The following is an 18,241-nucleotide window of genomic DNA, read 5'->3' as shown; positions in this document are numbered from 1 at the left end:
GTATACGGCTTGTTATGTTTCTTTGTTTGTGGTATTTCGAGTTTGATTCCGCATTGGTAATTTGCCCTTCGACATTTTTCATTTGCCCAAAAAATTGACATTGGCCTTAAGCAGGCAATGAAAAGTCCAAATGTGCTCAGGATTTGTAATTCTTGAAATGTTCTTTGGACTTTAGCAAGAAAATTGAAAGATATTCGTTTAATATTATTTCAACTTCGTAATGTTTTTGAGGTGATGTCAATATGGAAAATTGTTGGCTTATGAAGTATAAAGCGCCAGATCCTTATTTACTCATTTTAACTTTGAAATATCCTATCTTAAGGAAAGCCAAATTAGAGAATTTAGTCTTGAAATCTCAGCCGAGTAAAAAACCAACCACGAATATTTGTTTGTCAGTTGTGATATTGAAGTGTTATTTATTACAAGCTTAATATACATAGACAGATAGATAAAAACTATATGAGGTTTTGCACTGCGGCCTATGGTCTTTTTTGCCCTCCCCTAGATCACATATTTGATCCCATAAGTTGAGATCGCTTTTGGTACCGCCTAACTATCGCTGAGTATAGCGACAGACTTGTGGCGATAGTTGCTTTATGGAAACTCATTTATTTGATTGGATAGCTTCAAGATATTTGGCTTGAGTTATCGTCAAAGATAGCGCTATATTCACTAAGAAATTATTCAGATCAAAATCAAGATAAATATCGTCTTAAAATCCGTTTTCTTTATTAGATAGCTATGTAGCTATAGTGGTTGTTCGACGGCGTATCTAGGCCTTTAACAGCCCATTGCGAAATCATAGGGACTAAAATCCCTTTCACTTCATTATTTCCTCTCTGAACCGCTGCAGCACTGATGAAGCTCATCAGTACTAAATTGTATTTCTTGTGCAGCCTCTAAGGCAGGCCCGTTCAACATAATTTTGTGAAGGGCCAGGTTTAGCATTTTCATAACCGTAGCGGGCAAAAAAAAAATAAAATGACCTTCAGTTTTGGTATATTTATTTATTTATAAAAAGCAACATCACATAAATCTTAATATATTATTAATAATGTAACTATGGCCTTAGCATATAAAGATATTCTTATTCTTAAAATCTAATTAATGAGATGTCTGAAATTTTTTCTGTTTGCACAGCGCATCTATGTCAGCTGGAGTTATAGAAGTGGCTATGTGCAAAATGCCTTTAAGATGGCTATCTAATAAAGATGATCTGGTTTTTGATTTGTTAAATTTCATGCGAGAAAACAGCTGCTCGCAAACATATGTACTACCAAATAAAGAAATATGTTGAATAGCCAGCTTAGTAAGGTTTGGGTATTGACACTGGGTGTAATATACTTTTTGTAAAATTCAATTAAGTTTGGAAGACAATATGCTGTTTTTAGATGAGAGCTGCTTTGCAATTCTATTAACTCCAGCTGTAAACTCAGCGCAGCGCCTTCAATTTCAACATCAAATGGATTTTGAAACACTTTCATGCAGGGAGTTTGTGATTTGAAGTCTGCGAATCTGTCGTCAAACTCGTTCCTTAATCTTTGTAACATCAACACGTACTTGTCAAAATCCAAGGTATCTTGCTTTCTTGTAGATAAGGTCTCCCAATGAATCAACTGCTTTTGTTCCAGCTGCTTTTCCAACAACAAAAGCTTTTTTTTGATAGCTAGAACGTGTTCGTATAACTGTGTGCATAGTTGGTCTTTCCCTTGCAGTTGCAAGTTAAGATCAGAAAGATATTTAGTTATATCAACCAGGAAAGCCAGATCAGCCAACCACTCCTCATCAGTAAGGAAAGTAATTTATTGGTCTTTGTTTCCAAGAAAAATCTTTAAGTCGTCCAGCAGGGAATAGAATCGTTTTAGTGTAGCTGCTCTGCTGAGCCAGCGAACGCGACTGAAGTATACAATGTATTCGTGATCTGAACCGACATCAGCCAGAAAAGCCTGGAACTGTCTGTGGTTAAGCCCTCTTGCGCGTATAAAATTAACTGTCTGCACCTTTTTATCCATCACGTGTTTCAGGCCTATACAACTGGGATGTCCAAAGACTATGATGGCGGGCCAGATGGTGGCCCGGGGGCCGTATGTTGGACAGGCCTGCTCTAAGGCTACCAAGATCTTTATCGCTTTACTATCTGTAGATATGGATATATTTCTAGTTGTGAGCACACTATTTGTCAGAACAAGAAGACTTCCTTTAATTAGAGTGATCTCCGCTTGAAAAATACTGTAGTGACCTGGTAGTTAAAAGGCGATTCTGGTATCTTATTTCTATACAAAGACACATCCTACCCCTCTATTATCTACTTTGGAACCATTTTATTTATTAAGCGACCATACTTCAATTTGAAGATTATTTTTAAGAGGAAATGTTGTCCATTGCTTGCAAGCCGTTGGCCGGTTATATTTTCAGATTTAGTTACACATATAATCCCAGTGAAGGGTATTATAGCTTCGAAGCCGAAGTTAATATTTTGAATTGTTCCATTTTTTTTTTAATATTAATTTAATATATCGGTCAATGTATGAGATAACTATACAATTGAAATTTAAAGATAATCCTATCCAGACAATAGTATTTCTGTGTATCAAAATAGGTTGAATCGGGTCAATAATTCCCTGAGGCCCCATATATCTATTATAAAGTTTTCGAACTTCCGGATGACTTTATACTTCATATATCGCCCACAATTTGTCCTACCAGAAATTTCGAACATCCGGTTGGCTTTACTCCATTGGTGACTGATTGTGAGGTACTTTAGGAAACCCAGGGAATATTTCTTATGTGGCATGTTAATAGTATTGGGTATTGACGAAAATAATAAAATCGGGTTGATATTTAATATAAAGTTTTGCCAGTTCCAAGAAGAATTTCCTGGTATTTGGCCTTTGAAAGTTGCAAAAACATCTTCGGTTACACCCAAACTTTGTCCTTCCTTAATTGTTCTAACTGCCGTAAGTCTTTCAATATATTGTCCGTTAAATTGAAACCGCCTTTCTTAAAATTTTAAACAATAGCATTAGACTCTAAAGTTTCAGCTACTCAAATTATTTCTACCGATGTAACCAGGAACCTCGACGATTTACGTTATTTCTCTTCAGCTACGATTTAATCGTTAATAGCAATGTGAATACACAAACAAATAGTTCGCAAAAACCCGAACATGTTAACTTTCACCACCATCTCATATAAATTCAGATTATTACACCGAAAACCCCTGTGGGTCATTGCCAGCAGATGAGAACCCGCCGAAATAAAAAGCTGATGCCGGCTAGTATTTATGGCAAAAAGTTGGCAGTCGCAGTTATACAAATAGTTCGCATACCCAAAACACAAACACATACAAACTGACACATTGACATGCGCACATGTGTTAACTTGAAGACATAAATAATTGAGTGAATCAACGAAATCAACACAATCAACGAGGCGGCACTTCATTTGCAAATGCTGCCGGCGAATGAAGCAAAAACTCCGATAGAAAATAGAGTCGAAAGCACAGTCGAATATTTTCCCACTTTTTTGCTGAAATGCTTTTCATTGCCGCGGCGGAGAGGAGTGCAAAAACGCAGAGAAAAATAGCAAAGAATTATAGAAATTCGCAAAAGCAACTAAAAAAACTTAAAAATGTAGAGAAAAAAATATAGCAAAAAGTATATGAAAACGAACAAAAAGCAGTGATGATATGCGAATCGATTTCATTGGCAACGCATGAATAAAATATATGCACAGACAACTTTCGCTGGCGCTTCCACCGGCTGCCGCTCGCCTGCCGCACGAAGTTCAATATTTAAATATTTATAGAACTTCATGCAAGTTTACATTCGGCAAAACTGAAAAGCGCTGCTACCAAAGCAGGAAACAAGCGAAAAAAATCACTTCTTCGGTAAGCAAATGTTGAACTCAAATACGCAGCTGATGGCGGAAAAAGTTAAGAATGCAGAAAGGAGTAGCGTAAAGTGTTTAAAATTGTCGGCGTTTATAAGCAATTGTTATGCGAAATAAACATACATACTTACATATGTAAGTATGCGTAAGTGCTGAGAGGCGAGCAGCTAGAGGGTTTTGGTAAAATAGTGCAAAAACGCGCTGAATCGACACAATTGACCGAGAATATGATTTATTGTAAATTCGTGTGCGTCTTAAGTGCAAACGCCGACAACGCAGAAGAGTAGCAGTCTGTGCCGACGTCTCATGCACCGAAACCCACTGTAATTTTACAGCGATTGAGTGAGACTTTGGAGTGGGTAGTGGCAGTTTCGAAACTTAATGGGCGCCACGAATGAAATAAAGATGTCTATATTTGTAGTCCGCATGCAAAGTAAAGGCATTTGTAGTTAAACACTTAGACAATAACGAAATTACTTAACATGGCGATACAACAACGATGGCCTCCTATTAATTTTTCACTATAATTATTGTAGTACAATTGGTTATTTAACTACGTCAAAACAACTTTGAACAATTGCCTTTCGACGACCATTCTCTTGAAGCAGAGAACAGAAAATTCACTGCTGTTCCGAAGCGTCGTACAGTACATACCAAAGACGCTATGCTACTGTGGAACAGAGTATCCAAGAATACCCTAATGAGTCCAACCGCCATCGCGCCGAACAGTTGGAACTGTAATCAACCACACCACTTTATGGAGGATTTTGCGGAAGAGTTTAAATTTGCGGGCTTACAGTGATCATCAAGCGCTTTGCACGTTCGCTGAAATGGTCCCCAAACGAGGTGGCCACCAATCCCGATTTTCACAAAAAAGTTTCCTTCAGCAATGAAGCTCTCATTTGGTTATATTTGGGTATCTAAACGGGGTTTGAATAATAAATAATAGCCCTTGGCCGGATAAAATCTGGGTCAATTCCGATACGTAGAACTGGCTGTTGTGGGAATTAAGTGATCATGAACCACAAGCCATTGTTGAGATGTCGTTACACCCTAAAAAAGTCACTGTTTAGTATGCTCTGCGGGGACATAATATGTGGGACAGTGGCAGTCATGAATAATGACTGATTTTATATCTGAATTGGAGGATGTTGATGTGACCGTCATTTTTTTTTAACGAGACGCCAAAAGCTGTAAAAATTGGTGGAAAATTTGGCGTCTCGGCTGGAACTATTTGAGCTAGCCGCGGCGGTCACTATCCCGAAGTCATTCTTGAAACGAAAGGCAAACCCCTATATTCATAATTAAGCTAAATTCTTGACCATAACATTATATAATATGCGGTTTATTACTTGTTTAAAACTACATGTCTAAAACAAACGCTCTTTGTAATGTTTGTTAAGTATAAATGTATTGTATGTAATGATAATTATCCCTACATAATGGTTTTCTTCGTCGCCTCCCCGATGAACAAAGACCAAACTCTATAAATCCCGTGGAGGCATGTATAATGACTTTACCTGATGAGCCGGGCTCAGATTTATGGTCCTTTCCACATTGGCAATGGCGAGTACCGCATTCGATGCAACGATGAGCTGTAGGAGATATAGGAAGACATTGACATAGTGCAGCGAATCAAGAGACAGCGGCTAGGTCATGTCGTCCGAATGGATGAAAATACTACAGCTTTGAAGCTAGGAAGCAGAAGAAGAGAACAACCTTCACTCTCTTGGAGTGATCAGGCGGAGAAGAACTTCACTGCACTTGGTATCTCGATTTGGCACCAAATAGCGAAAAGAAGAATCGACTGACGCGCTCTTATTAAGGGGTTACATGACATTTTTTTATTTGCTTATTAAATTCTACACCTATTTACCTCTAGAATATTTTCCTAAATTTTCAAGTTGATCCGAGTAATAGTTTTGGAGATACAGCATTGAGAACCTATGCTCTCTGTGTTTGTGAAGTCGGTTGGCAAGATTTCTCGAGAACTACTTAATTGATCTTCATGAAATTTTACACAGGCATTCTTAAAAATATGGACGAAGGATTTTTTTTTCGATTACAACTTCTTCTTCTTAATTGGCGTAGATTACAACTATTTGAAATAAAATGTCGCGAAATTTTCACTGAAATTTTATTTTTTTTGTAAAAATTCTAATAAAATATTTCATTTTTTATATGAGAAAAAAATTTCTGAAAAACGCTGTTTATGACGCATGGAAACCCATGTAACCCCTAAACTCGGCATAACCGCGTAAGCGATTTCTACGCCAGTAAAGAAGAAGAAGAATATCCTCCGCCTCTGATAATATCTGTGTGTTATGTACTCCTTTCTATTGTAGAATATTTCCCAGTCATGGCAGTTGTTACCAGTTTTCACTCGATTTTCAAGGAATGATTATTTGCAAAAGCTCATATTTCGCGGTCCTCTTTATATACTATACTAGTTATGCTGATTTTCCTTTCATTATAGCCTTTATTAACTCCTTATTGTCGTTCATTCTTCCCAAATCTTCACTACTTTTGACTCTATCTGTCCAAGGAATTCCTAGGATTCTTCTCAAGAGACATAGCTCGAGAGACTGTAGATAATATAAAAACGTCTATTCAGCTGAGGCCCAGACGTGAAGGAAAGCCGAAATCAGCTAGTTGAATAGCAATTATGTATGTATATTGCAGCTAGTAGCTAAAAACATTAAAAGTTAAGAAAAGTGTTTACGAAACTGATTCTTATATCCCAATCCCACCTAAACCCTGATGACAGTGCGGATTTTACATTTTTTTTGTGTGTTCTGAGTACTTAAATATATGGTGAATTTAAAAGAGGAATTCTCTATTTTTACTCAAGAACTTTTTACGACTTTTCTTTAAACCTGAAAGTGTCTTGAAAATAACGAAAAGAGAATTTTTTGTAAGAATTACTCAACGAATTTCCGGAAATTATTAATGACTTTAAGCGTTCACGAACGTGAGTATGCATTTACATATGTACATAAATATGCACTTTCGTGTGTGTGTATGAAAGCGATGATCGGCATATGCTGGTGTGCGTAAGTGACCGTCAACAAGTTCGTGAATGGGCAATGCATTTCAAGGATCTGGTCGGTGCGGCCGCTGTCATGCGGATGGAGAGAAATTACAAACGGATTGGAGGCCGTGGCCGCCGGCTGGCAGCAGCTGCTGTAGTTGTAGCAGCAGAGGCAGCAACGAATGCCAAGTGCGAGCAAAAATAAACGCAAATGCATTTATTTATTTCATGCCAAACCATAGTGCATATGTGTGTGTGTGTATGTGTATGTGTGAAAGTGAATATTAAAATTAATATGGTCAGATGTGAGAATCTTTTTGTATGCACGCCCGAATGTTTGTGGCTACAATTAATATTGCCGACATGTTTTTCGTGTTGCTCATGTCTGTATTAACAGATGTCGGCAATTTTATATGTATGTATGGTATATATGGTATGTGCCTATGCATCTGGAGCATACATATCAATGTGCATTGACTTCGGTTTTGGCACTCCAATTTCGCTTACAATCTACAAAATTTCACTAACTGATTGAGTTCTTAAATTTTATTGTACCTTTTTTATTAAATATTTAATTCATAAAAAGTACTTTCATGCTTAATAAACCTAAAGATTGGCCGAATTCTACTATTATTTAAGAGAAAATTTCAGAAATAAATCATTCTCATCCCCATCGTGAGAAATTATGTAACAAAATAAACGCTGGCTCGTATTTTTGACGAATGACAAATCGATAGCTGAGTAACTAAGGGTCTAGTTCATTTATATACAGACAGACAGACATGGCTGAATCGACTAAGCTCGTCATGCTGATCATTTATATATGATGCTTCTTTCTGGGTGTTACGGGTGTTGCCTTTTATATTTCGTAATTTGGCAAACCTAGTGTTGCAATCTGGCAACCCACAATTTTATCGTAAAGTTTGGCACTTTTCACATAAGTGCTCAGACCGTTTTGACATACGAACGCTATTTGTGATGTGTTGTTTACAGTGACTTAAAATATTCATCTCAGCCAGAAAATGGAAATTAATCGCGGTAATTTTCGCACTCAATTTATACAATTTACGTCGTGACTTAAATCAATTTTTGGCGATGAAGCTCCATCAATGAGCAATGTTTATCGATGGAAAAGTGAATACTATATTTACATTCGAGGTCGCATATCACTCACGATCTGTAATGGGGTATAGACATGCTTTAGGGTAAAGAGTTTCAGTTACAGGCCTAAACTTAATTCTGTTGAAATTTTGACCTGGAAACGTGAGTCACTCTTGTGAAATATGCGGTAGCCAATCCGTGATAGTCAGCGGTCACGGCTAAAAGAGAGGACGTTTCACCGGAGTCAGTCCGAAATTATTTGTTTAAGGGTTCGCTGAATAATAATTGCAGCGCCTCGCTAAAAATATGTATAAAACTCTATACTACTCGCCTAGCGAGGTTGTGCGAAACTATAAAACAATAGCCTCGGGTGATGACCCCACTTTTGATGACGGCCACAGCAAACGTAATTAAGGGCATGTACCTGGAATGTCCGGTTGAATTGGGAATGTGCCGATTCCCAGCTGATTGATGTCTTCGTAAAGTAATAGCTGATGCACCACAGCCCAATAAATGAGATGGACGGGGCAAATGGCATAAATTCGGTGTGTGATTCGTGGTAGGAGAAAGAATATGTCGTCGAGTGTTGGCATTCATTCTGGTGGATGAGCGTCTCGCCACAATCCACATCAGTGCAAAATTTTTCAACATAACACTGATTTGCCTTCACGTTCCGATGAAGGACAATATGATCAAAGATCTCTTTTATGAGCAGCTGGAGCGCACTTATGATAACTGCCACTCCCACGATGTAAAAAGTGTGCTTGGCGACATATTTAAACAGCAGGGTAGGCAAAGAATAATGTTGTGATAGATGAACGATCTATCTGCAGTATCCTTGACGTGCGCACGCCTTTCAACAAACACAGGGAATGTTCGACGTCGAGAAGCTACTATCAAAACCGACAGCGAAACGGTTTTCTACTCGACCTGTCGTTCTACTCGGTAGGCATTTCAAGCTCCTTACGTACAGCTGCAAGCGAAACCATTGATTTTCGTAAAGACAGAAAGAACAGCTGGTACGACAGCTTTCGTCGATTGGTCGAGAAAAATGTAAAAAATGCGATAACAATTCTTCAAAATATGCCGAGGATATCGTGCACAAGTGCACAAATATTTGCTTGGTAGTTGTCTTTTAAGAAATTAGGAAAACCAACCCCCGAAAATGGATCACTCTTCGCCACGGCAATGCGAACTCTCTTATTCCCGTACGTGAAAATAAACTAAGAGGTCAACGTTTTTCAACACAAGAACAGGCGATTGATGCGTTCAGAACGCATGTTTTGGATTCGGCATGCATACAAAAGTATATATGATCTTTAGGGAGAATATTATGGAAACCCATATATGTTTTGTTTTATAACGCCGAAATATAAAAATCCACAAGCGTACGAACTTCGTGGCAGACTTAGTATACCCTGTTTAGGATATAAACAACCTCTTATTTAAAGCAATTACTTCCAAAAACTACGCTATCCTCCTCTGTATATCCTCAGTAAAACTTCTTAACAGAAAAATTATGGACTCCTCTTACAAATGTAAACGCATAAACAATAACTAATACGCCACTTCTACATAATTAATGTTTTTTGGTAACTCATACGCCCGGTTGGCGAAACCTTATTTTAAATGCGGCTTGCAATATTTTCGCAATTAATTTAGCTCCGCTTGAATTGTGTAAACATGCATGCTGAAAGCATGTGCAAACACCAACAATTTGAATATTTGTTGTTTGTGGCCATGTTTGCATTGTTTGGCCTGCTGACGTCATTCGTCAACACCATTCCTGTGCGCTTCGCATCATTCAAACGCACTTCCTTTGCCACACGCTTCCGCTACTGAATTACTTGAGGTATGTTTCTTGTTATTGCTGCTTTGCACTCCATTGTTTAGTTTGCTTGTTATGGCTGCGTCGCTTGCCGCAACCCTGCACACCGCCCTGCCAACTGACCTCTCGTCCTTTTTACCCCAGCAACACTGAGGTTGAGACTTGTTTGTCAATCTGTTTATCCACTTGCCATAATCCGTAGCTCAACACTTGTGGCATTTTCAGCAGGAGTTGTAGTCGCAATTGCTACTTGCAACGTCTGTCGCAGCATAACTTGCAACAAACTTAAATGCATATATTTGTTCATACATACATACATAAGGACACAAATTGCATGCGAATGTGCGCGTAGCTTTGCGGTCTCTGTGTTGCAGCTGAGTAAATGATGTGAGGTCGTCGCTGCTGACACGAGCTGTTGCAACATCGCTCAAGCATCGCTTTCTCCGCTGCAGCTCGAGCAATTTGTGCCATTTTATTGCCGGCTACTGTTTATTTACTTAGCAGTTGTCGGCAGTAATAAGGATTTGCAAGTGCACGAGGCAGTGCAGAGTGAGTTTAGAGGAAAAGTAAAATTCACTTACCCTAACTGTAGTTTTGATCTTATTTTCCGGGGTTTTTATTTTCATAACAAACTCAGTTCGGTTTAGTTTTTATCACTTATGTGCTTCAATTTTTTTTGATACAAACAAGAAAAAACGTTAACTTCGGCTGCACCGAAGCTGATATACCCTTCACAGGAGCATTTCTTTTAGTAACTATGCGTTCAGTTTATATGGAAGCTATATGCTATAGTAATCCGATCTGAACAATTTTTTCGGAGATTACATTATTACCTTAAGCAGTAATCCATGTAATCGTTCGGTTTTTATGGCAGCTATATGCTATAGTCAACCGATCTGAACAATTTCTTCTGAGATTACATTATTACCTTAAGCAGTAATCCATGTCAAATTTCGTGAAGATACCACGTCAAATGCGAAAGCTTTCCATACAAGAACTTGACTCCGATTGTTCGGTTAGTATGGCAGCTATATGCTATAGTCAACCGTTCTAAACAATTCCTTCGGAGACTACATTGTTGCCTTAGCAAATAATCTATACAAAATTTCGTGTAAAGATCTTGTCAAATGTGAAAGTATTCCATACATGAACTTGATTCCGATCGTTCAGTTTGTATTGCAGCTATATGTTATAGTGGTCCGATATCGGCAGTTCCGACAAATTAGCAGCTTCTTGAAGAGAAAGTGACGTTTGCAAAATTTCAAAACGATATCTTAAAAAGTGAGGGACTAGTTCGTATATATACAGACAGACAAACGGACAGACAGACAGACAGACGGACATGGCTAAATCGACTCAGCTCAACACACTGATCATTTATATATATACTTTATTGGGTCTCCGACGCTTCCTTCTGGGTGTTACAAACTTAATATACCTTGTTCGGGGTATAAAAATAAACCAAACGATTATCCTTCCAACCGGCACGAAGAATGCATCCGTCACAGTAACTTGTAGCCTGAACTGCTTCGTTTTCATTTAGTGGAAGTTATCAGTAAGCAATTATATACAGAGAAAACACAGATCGAATTATTGAACAAGATATACTCGAAGACGAAATTTGTATATTAAGGGCCCCAGAGAGGGAGGTTCCGAAATCCTCTCTCATTTCGACTACATCTCTGATAACTTAGATTACTGCGTCGCGGAACCTACTTCTAGTGGCATCTTCTACGGGCATATACCTTTGAGGGATGTGTGGATGGGCAGAGTCCTTGGAGAAGAGTCTCGGGAAGCTTTTTCACCTCTCGATAGAAGCTCTAAAGGAAGTTTGGAGGGAGGTAGCTCTCAATCAACTCTTGTTTTAGACTACGAGTGTATTTCAAGGAGAAGCGGCAGCCACCATGGTAGCAACAGATGTACCTCTAGAGCGGCTTCTTTAAGTGAGTTATGCGTTAACTCCTAACAACATTCGTTTTGATTTACGTGAGTATTTGTTGAAGTTAGTCAAGGAGGCATGAACTCACTAGCAGTATCACCAAGCTACTTCCTTATTAAACTTGTTTTGGTGCCTCGCCACTGCATAATCACCGGAGACTGTAATGATGAGCCTTCAAGAAAAAGCATCCTTTTCCAAATCTCGTCATGATGAGAACGAGCTGATGTTCCTCTGTCTTCGTGCATTCTGATCTGTGGGTCTCACGCGTGCTCAGCAAACGACGGTGGGCAATCCGAAGGTGGCCGGGAGGTGAAAACATTTCGACTCTTTCTCCTTAACTACCCAGCTTTCGCCAGACTAAGTTTAAGGCATATCGGTTGCCATACTTTTTACGAACCCGGTGAATTGGCTGGAATTAATATTAGTCGGCTTAATTAATTTCTAGTAGGCGTTAGGCTTTCTGATTCATACCTAGGAGTTCTGTGCAATACAACGGACAGGGTTATGTCTTTGGCTATGCAAGGAGGATTATTTATGGCCTCAAGCAAAAACTATTATATTTATCTAACCTAACCATACTTTGAAATTTTTTTTGTATAAGGAAAATATAACTTTCCATATCGAGTAAGAAATCTCAGATACTGATCGAGACAAGATAGAGGACAAACGATTATTTTACATATGGCTCAAGCAACTCTCGACTTCCGGTCTTTGGCGAAGTATTCTATGGTTAGCCAAAGAACATCCATTTGAAGCTGAGCTAAAGTGAGAAGACGAACCATCCCTCCCCAGGGTTATGTGCTGGGGATAATTTCGTCCATCTTGGAGCCAGCAGTACAAGTCACTCATCATCGCCGTCCTGCTATATGGTGCAGAAGAATGGACGATGACAACATCGTGCGACTACGCTGGCTAGGTCATGTCGTCCGAATGGATGAAAACATTTCAGCTATGAAAAATATTCGACGCAGTACCCGCAGTGAGAAGCACAGAAAGATGAAGACCCCACTCCAATGGAGGAACCAGATAGAAAGGACCTGGCTTCGCTTGGAATCTTCAATTGGCGCCACCTTGCTTTCGTATACGCTTGTAAAGAAGAAGAAAAAGGTTTCGAGCACGAAGGTGTTTTTTTAGAGAGTTATACCATTGTCTTTAACTATGATTTGAATTTGTTAAAATTTGTCGCAAGTCTCCTCCTCTTATTGTGGACAACATCGCATTTTTATCCAATAAATGGAGTATTCTGCACATTTTAGATCGCTTCCCAAAAGCTTATGGAATTTCAAGAGAAGATTGATTGGGACATTTTCTTTTTCAAAGATCCAACTTTGATCTTTTTTAAAAAAAGAGGAAAAGGTAGATTATGACAATGCTTTTCGAAATAAGCACAGTTTCGAACATTGAAGGCATATATTTCGTTTTTGGAGGCAAACTTCGAAAAGCGAAGAAAATACTTTTTATTTAGGAATCGAAGAAAGTGTGTTTGGTCTAATACCGAGCCGTGTGTTGTACGGTGTAATCTAAAACGGTATTCAATAACAATTCATTAAATATAAGAATGAAATAAGTATATAAGATGCCCTGATGCATTCCATATTTACATGCGTCTAGGTAATTATGAATTTAATGTTCATAAAATGTATTTTGCTTGTTTTCAGAAACTCTCACTTTTCAACCAGAATTTGTGGAAAGCATATCAAATGTGTCAGTTGCTGTCGGCCGAGATGCCACCTTCACATGCCACGTACGGCATTTAGGCGGTTATAGAGTAAGTAATTAACAAACATTGTATATTTATATACTTTAGCTATAATAACACTATAATATAAATATTCAATAATTTTGCTAACTCTACTATAACATGAAACGAAAGTTATAGAATTATTGAATTAACCAAAATTTATTCTTCTTTTATCTTGTGAAAACTTAAATTCATTCGGCTATAAATTTATAAATCCATTTGAGCTGTACATCTATCATATAGTACATTTCAATTCATTTACCAAATGAATTTTTGACTTTATTTCATGGTCTGTTGTACTCTCTATCTATCTGCTCCTTTTCGATACCGTCACATCACTTCTGATCTACCTGTGGCCATCACAACCGTTATTAAACAACTACAATCGCTGCCGACTGCTAATATTGCACACTTTGCCGCTATTTTCGCTGTCATTTCGACTATCAATGCTGTTGCCGGCGCTAACTGACGGCACTTGTCGCCGCGACACCACTATCAGGTTGGCTGGCTAAAAGCGGATACAAAAGCCATTCAGGCGATACATGAGAATGTCATCACACACAATCCACGTGTCAGTGTTAGTCACTTGGATCAGAATACATGGAATTTACATATAAAAGCAGTGTCGGAAGAGGATCGCGGTGGCTATATGTGTCAGCTGAATACGGATCCAATGAAAAGTCAGGTGAGTGTGTGCAAGTGCTAAGAATGAAATGAAAATCGAATGCAATTAAATTTTGTTAGAAACAGTTGGCATGACATGGGAATTTAAAGTTCAGTATTTGCTTAAAAGAAATGGTAAATTGATTAAAGTTTTATGATTAGAAAAAAGTCTATTAAAGTCTTCCCATTAGCGTACTGTTCTTTTCACCGCACAAGGAATTGGTACTTTTTACCTTCTTTGGTGCTCTACTCTTTAATATAAATTACCAGATATACATATATCAGAAACATGACTAGTTCATACTATTACCAAGGTGCTCCATCTTGTAGAAAAATATATATACTCTGCTCTCTCTACTTTTGTCAATATATGGAAGAAATACTTATTTTACAACGTTTGGTAGTCCTTTGCGTTCGTCGCCTATAGTCTCCCAAATAATCGAGTTCGTTTTTGAATACACTCAAGTACGAACTTGGACAGAAGCGACCGACTGCCTTAGTTATGAGGCGCCGGGTACTTAAAACAGGTAAAGATACTTTTTTCAATACAAAAGAGTCCATTCGACGCTTTTCAAGATCTTATATTGAAAACGTACAAAACACAGCTTGTGCAAGAACTGAACCTGCTCGACCTTCTCAAGCGACATCTCTTCACACCATTAGTTCTTGTAAAAGTTCCAAGAAAATCCGACGTTTTCGAGACAAATTTTGTTCACCGATGAGGACAATTTCTAGCTCAATGGGTATGTAAATAAGCAAAATTTCCGTATTTGGGAGAAGTAGCAAAATGAATGCTATTTTATTCAAAAGAAACAACGGTTAGGTGTGGTTTGTAGGCCGGTGGAATCATCGGTCCACATTTTTTCAAAAATTGTTGCCAGTGAGAAGGTAACCGTCATGGCACAAGTTATCGCGCCATGATAACCGACTATTTGATGTCTGAAATTGAAGCTTCTGATCTCAGCGACATTTGGTTTCAACAAGACGGCGCCAACTCCCACACATCGCATCAATCAATGGTACCACACCGTTAGACTCTGTCCTGATGGGATATGTAAAGTCTAAAGTCTATGCGGGCAATCCCACTTCGATTTAGGTTTACCAGTTACCAGTCGAAAAGCTCGAATGAATCATCGAAAATTAGATTCAACGGATGAATCATCTGAAGGGTTAATTTTCAAAAATAATTAGCAAAGAATGCTCTTTCGAATGATAATAAACATTCGTCATTAAATTTGAAGTTTCTCTGCTGTTCTTTAAAAATGTAAGAAATCTCGAAATGGATCACCCCTTATCGCTAAAGAAAAACTGAACGTTAAAGAACGTTATAGACGAGCCAGGTTCTGGACGACCATCAAGCTCTACCGAAGTCTAAAAAATTCAAAGTTTTGTTGCTTGAAAATTATCGATTTACAATTAAAGACGTAACGAATATTATTTCGTTCAGCTCAGACCGTTTAAAAGAATATTTTTCGTCTCAATCGCGTCAAGTCTTAGTTGTTTCCCCAATCACAATAATGTACTATGTACGTCGTACGGCATTGGTTCTGCGTAATTATTTTGCCAAAAGCTTCACTCATATCAGTCTAAAACCACCTTATTCGCCTGATTTGGCTTCTTGGGACTTCTGACTATTCAAAAAATACAAAAGACAGTTTGCGTGGAGGCCATTTTGACACGATTCAGGAGATAAAAATGCATGTTAGGGTATGGAATTGCTTTAAAATAATAAATAATAATGAATCTACATTTTATAAAAAAATTCACTTTACCGTTTGACCAGAGTAGTACCAATGCAGTTGCGTATCTATTGCTTATATACTAATAATTTTCTCCATAATAGTCCTGTTCTTCTTCTTTACTGGCGTAGGCACCGCTTAAGCGATTATAGTCGAGTTAACAATTTCTAATTGGAAATTCCAAGCGAAGCCAGATCCTTCTCCACCTAGTCGGAGTGGCGGTCTTCTTCTTCCTCTGCTTCCCCCGGCGGGTACTGAGTCGAATACTTTCAGTGTGAACTGTTTTTGTCCACTCAAAAGACATCTTTTAATCCACTGAACTATATCAATGTCGTCGTATATCTCATACAGCTCATCGTTCCATCGAATGCGATATTCGCCGTGTCCAACGCGAGGACCATAAATCTTGCACAGAATCTTTTTTTCGAAAGCTCGTAACGTCGACTCATCAGATAGTCTTGTTACACCTACGTTTTTATTCCACAAAGTTTATAACTCTCAGAAAAGCATCAGAGAGATGGTATATATACATACATAAATGTGTCTGTATGCTCATATAGTATATGTGAACAAGTCACTCAGTTCTTAAGATATTGTTTTGCACTTTTTATCATTTGTTAGAACCGCTGACATCAAACTAGTATACGATATAGCTAGTATACAAACTAATCGACCAAACTCAAGGTCTTATATGGACTTTTTTTTAACAACATATCAGCATAAAATTTGGCACAGATTATTGCCCACACTAAAAGATTTGATTTGATGATATAAGAAACGCAACTGAGAAAGGCATCTGCGCTGCTGTTTTTTTTTTTGTTATAACGTAAACTATTTTTAATATTTTATTGTAGGTAATAAACTTTTAAAACATTGTTCGACGTACGTATTCGATGTACGTAAATTTAATGAAATACAATATCGTCCATTTCATGAAGCTACCAAAAGGTCAACTTTTGGTGACAATAGTAAAAGATCGCCAGAAATATAGTATGTGGTTGGAAGGGTTCGAAACAGCTGATGCATTTGAGCTTGACCTGCTTGGTTGGACCTAATTTACAAAATAATTGAATATAAATGTATTACATTCTTCTTTAAGTTTCAAGTTATCTGGAGATTCTACTAAACTGTTTCTCCCTAGTATAAAAATCCCTCTAGATAAATATTAATAAGAAAAGTGTGTAAGAGGCGTGGTTCTAATTTCGTGGATTTGGAGAGTCCGATTTTCATTTTTTTAATTTTTTTGAAAAAGCTATAAAAGATTACAAACGCCAAAACTCAAGTACGTCCCAATAAAATAAGTGCTGATAGTTGGACAAAAGATAATTCAAAAGGGGTGTTAAGTATTTTCGGATTATCTTGCCAAAATACTCTGCATATATGAAACACACGTAGATTATCCTACTGTTTTCAGTCAAAAAAGCGAAGACTTTTCAAGTTGCACAAACAGTTAGCTAACTGGAGAAAGCAAAAATCTGAAAAAGAAAACCTCCCTTGGTTACGACGTGATTACTGCCGAGGTTCTTTTTTCATCTTTAATACTTCTTTATATTTTATTCACACATGACTTGTCACTACACTGCAATTATGCAACAGCCATATTTGCAGAGGTTACCGCGTTGCTTGCTGTTGGTAGCAGTGAACACGAGTCCACTAATAATCTGCAAAAAGCTGTAAATAAAGGCCTAAAATGGGAATAGAAATGCCAGAAAAAAACTAAGGGAAGCTAAGTCATGGTCATTTTCATAGACCGTATATTACACTGTACTTTAACTCCGCGAAATACTTACACTTGACACTAAGCTCGGTAGAAACTTCATGTAAAAATTAAACGGAAGGAGCTAGACATGCGACTCAAAAATATTAATTGGTTAATTGGTAACAAAGTAGTGTTATCCATCGAAAATAAGTTACTTATCTACAAACAAATTCTCAAACCGATAAGGAGCTATGGTGCACTATATATTAACGCAAATTATATGAAATTCATCCAATAATTTTAAAGCAAATTACCAATACTAATTGTCAAAGCGCCTTGGAATTGGTATTGATCTAGGTGTAAACTTGCAGAATATTAGTTGCATTCATTGCTTACTTTTCAGTGGCATCCGCTAAAGTTAGTCGTGTTTTTATTTACTTGACAATTTTTGTTTAGTGAAACAGTGATCAAAGAATTTGCAAGTGGATTCTTGGCCAAAATTAAAACTGTACGATGCCCCAGACATGGCTACGTGTGATTCGTTCCAATTTCCAAAAATAAGGATTTCCAAAACAAAGAAATAAACATAAAAATCACTGAAAGAGCTAT

At 37.8% G+C, this 18,241-nt stretch overlaps 1 protein-coding gene across 1 annotated transcript in view; it reads left to right on the top strand.

Annotated features, from left to right (window-relative positions):
• The window catches only part of LOC126757913 (lachesin), a 93,168-nt gene that overhangs the window by 27,443 nt on the left and 47,484 nt on the right, over window positions 1-18,241 (top strand). The window contains exons 2-3 of the mRNA XM_050471839.1: window positions 13,449-13,558; window positions 14,031-14,216. Of these exons, the coding sequence (XP_050327796.1) occupies window positions 13,449-13,558; window positions 14,031-14,216 (296 nt within the window). The remainder of the gene's footprint in view (window positions 1-13,448; window positions 13,559-14,030; window positions 14,217-18,241) is intronic.

Source organism: Bactrocera neohumeralis, chromosome 5 (genome assembly GCF_024586455.1).
Source record: "Bactrocera neohumeralis isolate Rockhampton chromosome 5, APGP_CSIRO_Bneo_wtdbg2-racon-allhic-juicebox.fasta_v2, whole genome shotgun sequence".
Classification (NCBI taxonomy): Eukaryota; Metazoa; Arthropoda; class Insecta; order Diptera; family Tephritidae; genus Bactrocera; species Bactrocera neohumeralis.
This window is presented reverse-complemented; position numbering and strand designations above follow the sequence as displayed.